Source organism: Phaethon lepturus, unplaced genomic scaffold (assembly GCF_000687285.1).
Source record: "Phaethon lepturus isolate BGI_N335 unplaced genomic scaffold, ASM68728v1 scaffold1854, whole genome shotgun sequence".
In the NCBI taxonomy this organism is placed as follows: domain Eukaryota; kingdom Metazoa; phylum Chordata; class Aves; order Phaethontiformes; family Phaethontidae; genus Phaethon; species Phaethon lepturus.
The window spans coordinates 11676-19001 of record NW_010532464.1 but is presented as its reverse complement, the minus strand read 5'-3'; the positions used below and the strand labels follow the sequence as shown (position 1 = coordinate 19001).

Sequence of the window (7326 nt, the reverse complement as noted above, 5' to 3'; positions counted from 1 at the left end):
AGAGCGTCGAGCAGCTGAAGAAGCTAAAGCTGCTTTAGCCAAGCAAGCAGCTGATCAAATGAAGAACCAGGAGCAGCTAGTAAGAAGCTTTAACCCTATTTTGAATCAAATTGAAAAAGCTAGTTGAAAATTTAGTCTTTATTCTTGGTTATATCTATTTTGTCAAATGGATAGGTATGTTGAAACACAGATACAAGTATGTGAAATAACATTACAGATTGTTGTGGGAACTTTTTTAGAAAACTACATCAGATTTGACGCTAAATGATGAAGTAAACGTTTGAGACTGACAACACTCACTACATTCTCTTTCTAATAGTGTCAGGCTTATCCAGCTGAGAACAAGAGTAGCTTCCTTCTGCAGTCCACTGGGAAGCCTGTTCTCTGAGGCAGGTCTGTTCTGAAGCTTGATGGTGGTGGTGGGGAGTTGGTGACACTGTGGTTTGGGGTTTTTTTTGTTTGGTTGGCTTTTTTTTTTTTGAGGGAGGTGTGTCCCTCTATTTCCAGCATTTACAGTATCTTCTCACATTCTGTGCTAGACTACATCTAATTCAAGATTTGCATATAATAACTGAGAAAGGCATGAAAATAGTAGAAGAAATTATTTCTCAACTATAAAACAGCTTTTGATCTTCTGTAAACTTAGCGCACAATTCTGAAGGCAAGATTTAGCTTAATAGTACTGTGATTATGATCCAGAATCATGACCTTCTTGGCGGATCCACTAAAGTTGTATTAAACTGAAACAGCCACAACTGCTAATTTGTAACTACAGCTTGCTCTTTCCCAGCAAGCTTTGGAAGTGCAGAAGAGAAATATTTTTTTTTCTGGACTTATTTCCATCAGGCAGGAGTACAGATTTGTTCCCTCTGACATGTATGCTTAAAATTTCTATTTTTAGCAGAAAAGTGATGGATGCTAACTAACTCTTTTCAAGTCGGATCACAGCTAAGGCTCTGCTTTCTTCCACTGCAGAACCAAAATGATACCAAATTAAAACTTCTACTTCAATTTTTTGTTTGTTTCAGGCAGCAGAACTTGCTGAATTCACTGCCAAGATTGCACTTCTAGAGGAGGCCAAGAAAAAGAAAGAAGAGGAAGCCTCAGAATGGCAGCACAAAGTAATGAGCTCATGCTGTGTGAAGTCAGAATGTCAAAGAAACTGAGAGATGAGTGCGGAAATCCCACTGGCAGTCTGTGGGGTTGAATCTCTCTTTCTCCCTTAGGCTTCAGAGAAACCTTTGCTAAAGGTTTTTGTTCTCCGGTATACTGAAGCCAGCCTATACTTCTGTTTAATCCATTTCTTGATATTAAATAGTCATGAAGGGGGGAAAATTCTAATCATGAAGGTATGGACAAAGATTTGAAACAGCTTCCTTAACGTATGGTGATGAAATGGATTGGAGCTTGATGTTGCAAAAGAAAAAAACTTAGGAGAGAGGTATAGAAAATCATGAGTGGTTGTGAAAAGAGGAACCAGACAATAATAAAGGCACATCAAATGCAACTGGAAAAAAGTTTAAAGCAAAATAGTATTTCTTCACAAAATCTGTAATTATCTATGGGATGTGAATACTAATTGTGTGTACAGGCTCAAAAAGTGATGATTGAACAAATTCTTATAATAAAGTTCTGGTTGAGTATGAAATATGAAGACATCACCTATGAAGTATATCCTATATATTAAGAAGTCCCTGAGCCTCAAATTTCAGGAGGCTAGGAAAGTTGGAAAGCTGTCAGTATGACTGCTGTCATATGACTGCTCTCACTCTTCTCTTGTCTACTGCTGGAAATAGCTGGACTCAGGTTTTGAGTCGTATCTTTTTTATCCTGTATTCCTATTTGACATTTTTAAGTGCATAAGCTAGTCATGTAATTTCTAAATGACAGTTTCCATGTGTCTGAAAACAGATCAGATATTTATTTTTCTGATTATTCATCAATAATTCTAAAAGATGCTAAGTACAGTGTACTATATTTAGGCTTTTGCAGCACAAGAGGACTTGGAAAAGACCAAAGAAGAACTGAAATCTGTGATGTCTGCTCCTCCTCCACCTCCTCCCCCACCAGTTATTCCTCCAACAGAGAATGAACACGATGAACATGATGAGAACAATGCTGAAGCCAGTGCAGAACTGTCTTCTGATGGTGTCATGAATCACAGGAGTGAGGAAGAACGGGTAACAGAAACACAGAAAAATGAACGTGTTAAGAAACAACTCCAGGTAATGAAGATTCATAGTTGTATCAACATAATTCAGGCCTTGGGTTTTCATTCTTTATTTGTCAAAAATGTCATTGAAATTATGGTGTGCCAAGGAAACAGCCTTTTTATCTTTACTAGGTTTATTACTAATTTATCAACCAATATCATTCATAGTGTTCTAGAGGTGGAATAGGTAGAAAGATTTGATGTAAGGCTGTGCTTTGTAGCTTAAAAGTATTAGTGTGTTGTTGCATTGGCAATTAAACATTTCTAATAATTATATAGTGTCCGGAACACTGAATGTTAAAATGTAATGCTTTCCTTTCTCAATACTGAAATTCATTAAGTGGTATGAACAGATGACTGCTTAATAGTATTTGTGTTTATTTGTAGTCATTCACAGACACTGTAAATGCAAAAACTGAATTATGCCCCTTTTGGATTGATCATATTTCCCTGAAATGGAGCATTTCCTCCTAGACTAGTTTTATTGTGTGTGTGTGTGTATATATCAGTGTGTGTATATATATATACACTTAAAGTATAATAATCTATGTTAGTGGTAGCCCTTTGCCTTGTTATGAAACGTCTGTCTGGGAAGGAAATAAAAGAAATGGAAAGCTGCTGCTTTTTCTGGCAGCACTATCTTAGTAGCCTCTGTGTGTGTAGTATCCTTTCTGCTTGGCCAGTCACTGATCGGGCTCAGGGAGACAAACAAGAGCTGTCTTTAGTCAAGCAGAAATTGAAAAATAAGGTCATTCTCCTGCTTCATCCTGCTCGTCCCTTTCTTCTTGTATGTTATGGTATGAGGCGTTTTTTTTTCAGTTTGTCCACACTTATGTAAGGAAAGAATCCTATGTTCTTTCCCTCTGCAGTCTTTCTGATAGACCTTACAACTTGAGTTACTGAACAGCACAACAGGCATTTTATAGGCTGGCATTCAAGAAATCCTTATCCAAGTCACAGAGTAGTTATGAGAAATTCCAGAATCATTAAAAGATTAGTCAAAGCACTTAAATGCAAATATTTTATTCAACAGGCTTTAAGTTCTGAGTTGGCTCAAGCCAGAGATGAAACCAAGAAAACACAAAATGATGTTCTTCATGCTGAGAATGTTAAAGCAGGCCGTGATAAGTACAAGACTCTTCGACAAATCCGACAAGGCAATACAAAACAGCGTATTGATGAGTTTGAAGCAATGTGAGAGCTGTTATTTTGCATATATGTTCCTCGTAAAGCTGAACCACCAACAGAGAAAAAAGCAGGCCTTTGCAGATTTGATGGATTGCACCCCACTTTGCCAAAGCACTTAATACCAGTTTGACTACAGTGGCTAGAAGACAAATTTAGGGGAAGCTATTCAACAGTAAGGCAGTCTGTCATCCCTAGCTTTTGCGGGGGGAGGGTGTGGAGAATTAGCATTTTTTTTTCCCATCATGTTTTCAGTTTCATTGTTTCATATTTTTTTCTTTAGAAACTGGTGTGAAGTATATAATGACTGACAAGTGTATATATTGCTTAAACATTAAGAAGTAGAAAGAAGAATGGAACTGAACCTAAACTGAAGAGGTACTATTGCAGTACAAAGTTTGAAATTACATTTTTCAATGTAGCTACACCATTAAGAGTTTGATATTGCTGACTTTCAGTTTTGGATTTTTTTCTCCCAAGTGAAATTTCTTGGTGTTTCATGTCCTGTCATCATTGATGGTTTTCTTTGCCTGCCTGTTCACAAAGGTCTGGATGGCAGGTGGGAGTTCCAGGAAATATTTTTAAATGGAACACTACCTGTGGGCAGCACATGGCTGCTGATAGGCTTAAATAAGTATTGCTTTTCCTAGGTGATTTTTTTACATGCACAAAATGATCTAATGCAGCAAATTAAAAATAAAAAATAAAGCTTCATGTGCTGTTTGCTTGTAATTATTTTATTTACAGTAGGGAGACCTGGACCTTTCTGGCAAGGGAGCATATGAAAACATCAGTCCCAGGGAGGGGACAGTATCCTACCTCACTACTATGTACATGATGACTGGTCCTTCAAACACCATGAAAAAAACTGTTTAAATTGACTGTTGCTACACAGTGGTATCATAGAATGCTAGGAGCCCTTACTCCTAGGATTTTGTTTTACTTCAAGATGGATTTATAGTGCTAAATACTGTCTAACTGCCTTTTGTTGAGTTTAAATTGTAAAAGCATCTTGCGTGTTCTAAAGCTGTAACCTGTCACTGGTATACTGTCTCCTGGGAGGGGTGTAGAATGTGCGTGTCAGTTTGGTTTTGGGTTTCCAAATACAAAATGAAAGTTCCCAGAATTGGAGTAAAAGTGTTTGTAGCTTCAGTTTGCAGTGAAGCTAGTATTGTAATTGTCATGTCTGATGTTAGATCATTGTTACTAAGTCCTTTCCCTTTTGAAAAGGAGACCAACTTTTTGGAGAAATTTACTTAGAAATTGAACTTTAGAAATAACTTTACAGTTAATGTGGACTGCAGTTTTTGCAGTTATTCCTTCTGTTATAGTACCCTAGTAAATATCTACAGTGGAAGAACCCTGCTTTCTCTGAGGATGGTTCAGCTCTTTTCTGTTTGATATTATGCACTCATAAATTTACACTTATCTATTAAAATTTGCCATTTTATTAAACATTTTTTTCATGCACAATAGGTTTAAATTTCTTATGAACAGTACAACTAAGTTTTTTTTCTATTTTGCAGCGTTAAAGGTTGGCTACTTGGGGTGACATCATGAAAATAAAATAAAGATACATTAATATATTTTTGGGGGGGGGTTAAACGTATCTGGTTGACCTTGAAGGCTGATGTGCAGATGCTGTGCACATACTTCAAAATGCTGCTTGGTGGAAGTTGGTGTTTCTACTTGCAGTGCATTCTAAGAACAGTTCTTGTTTCACATACTTCATACACCGAAGCTTACGCAAATTTCTGAAGTATTTGAACAGTTTGCCATAGCAGGTGAAATACTGTGCTTCCAGTGAGTTTTCATTTTTCCCTGGAAAGTGTGCACTAACTCTGATACATCAGTTTCAGTGTTGGGGGAAAAAATACCAGTAAAGTTTGCTGTTCATAAATCTACGATATATAGAGTAGGGCTAAATGGATTAGATCCATTTATAAAGCTGTGTGATTTTTTTTTTTTTCTAAACAACCAGGAACAACCATTTGTAATATGGATTTTCATAATGAACAAAGTGGTAATAGCTGCTGTCACCAGCAGTTGGGAACACTTACTGGTGCGGAAATACTAAGAATACATTTAATGATTACTTGGTGAAGTAATTTTCCACATGCTTTTTTCCTTTAGCATCATGTTTTGTGTTGTACAATTAAGCTACAATTACATCTACTATTTTGGATAACATTTGTTGGTTAACAATAAAGAGATACAGTTAATTTCTCTGAGGTCCATTGTTGTTATTTAATGCCTTTTATTTCTGACAGCTTTTCTAAACGCTTTTTCCAGACCAGCATGCAGATTTTGATCATCTTTTGTTTCACACTCTGGTCAAAATGAAATTTAAAAAAAAAAAAAAAATCAAATTATATCCCTAGGGAATGGTATTCTGCTTAAGAAATTACCACATAGAATTGGGAGGAAGCACTGGTGATTGTTGATTCAAAACAGGATGTGAATCATCAGAGCAAATTGGCTCTCTTGAGAACAGAGGGTAATCTGGCCATGTAAGAGCTCTATGGGTAATGTAAGAACTTTCAATCACTGCCTACATATTGCTTAGCCTCAGGTTAAGTGAAATTTAGTTTAATAGGTCAATGTCTTAAGCAGTGAGAGACCTTGATGTGGTTTTTTGATACTGCACATTATAGAGGACAGTGCTGTCAAATATATGCATGTATCATGTGTTTTAGATAACAGCAAGTTTATGGGCTTCTTCACCTAATACACTTGGAGAAGGGAGGAACAGCCCTGTATAAATAGGTATACAAATTAATCTTCTAAGCAGCTCTCATATCCGTTGGACCTCCTCTTGGGTGACATTCCATTCTATCTTAGGTGTTTAGCCTTGCACTCACTACAAGCACATGACCCTTTTTGTTATTCCGTGTGGCAGAATTGCTATGATGAATTAAAGCATGTGTGCTTGATACTTTATCTGTGCATATTTCTAGTTTTATACTTCTCTCTTCTTGGAGTCCCTCCTGATGAAGCATTAGATTTGAGGTTTCTCCCTTGTTAGAGAGCTTCTGCATAGGTATGTAACTTCAGAATATTGTGCTTGAAAGGGGAGGTAAGTGTTTTGAAAGGTTTTTTTAAAAATATGCTCTTGAAATGGAGAGAAAAGGATGCAAAATAGTGCCAGTATTTACAGGCCAGGCCAATACAATCACCCAGAATTCCTTGATGTGAAAGAGAATATCTTCTGGAAGTAGTCTCCTCTGCACATCAAAACCACATTTTCTGTTGGTTGTGCTCTTCAAGTACGTTTCTTGTATACTGTGTTTATTTTGTCCAAAATGGAACAAAATTCATGTCTGCCTTTTTAAACCAAGTTTGGAATGCATTATTGTGCTTTTGCCTCTTTCTTAAAACATCTTCTGTAGGACTGTTCAAGTAACCTGCTTACACCTCTGAGAAAAAAGGTTTGTTCTAAAAGAAGTATTTTAAACTTCTGAGGAGAAAGTACCTTGAGTATATTTTCTTAAAAAAAAAAAGTAGAGATTAAAATGATGACTTAAAACCGTTTGCTTCTGGAAAGGAATTTTTGTGCAAGCATCTGTTCACATGTGGATCATCTAAAAAGTCTTATTCTTCCGAAGACATTAGATTAGTTTCAAGAATCAAGGGTTTTAACAAAGATGATGCATCCCAGTGTGATGACGTTGTCGATGCTAGTGTTCATAAGATACGTTGTGGGTAGAAATGTCAACATAAAATTGAAAGCTTCCTTACAAAAGAGCAAAGTTCACTTCTATTAATAGAAGTTGTCTTGTACACATAATGGAGTGTGTCTTGACTGGGTGATAAGACTTTCCTGGAAAATGTAGTAAGTGTCAATGGATCAGTATACAAACTCTGGTAATTTCTTTGACCCCCACAGCATATCCCGTTGTTTGTGCTTAGAGATGGAGAGTACCTGCTTC

At 36.7% G+C, this 7326-nt stretch overlaps 1 protein-coding gene across 1 annotated transcript in view; it reads left to right on the top strand.

Moving 5' to 3' along the window:
* RDX (radixin) overlaps window positions 1–3822 on the top strand; it is a 33324-nt gene extending 29502 nt beyond the window's left edge. Inside the window, 4 exon segments of the mRNA XM_010284827.1 lie at window positions 1–79; window positions 1029–1121; window positions 1983–2225; window positions 3246–3822. The exon segment at window positions 1–79 is cut by the window's left edge and continues 11 nt beyond it. Of these exon segments, the coding sequence (XP_010283129.1) occupies window positions 1–79; window positions 1029–1121; window positions 1983–2225; window positions 3246–3410 (580 nt within the window). The 3' untranslated portion in view covers window positions 3411–3822.
* The last annotated feature ends 3504 nt before the right edge of the window (window positions 3823–7326 follow it).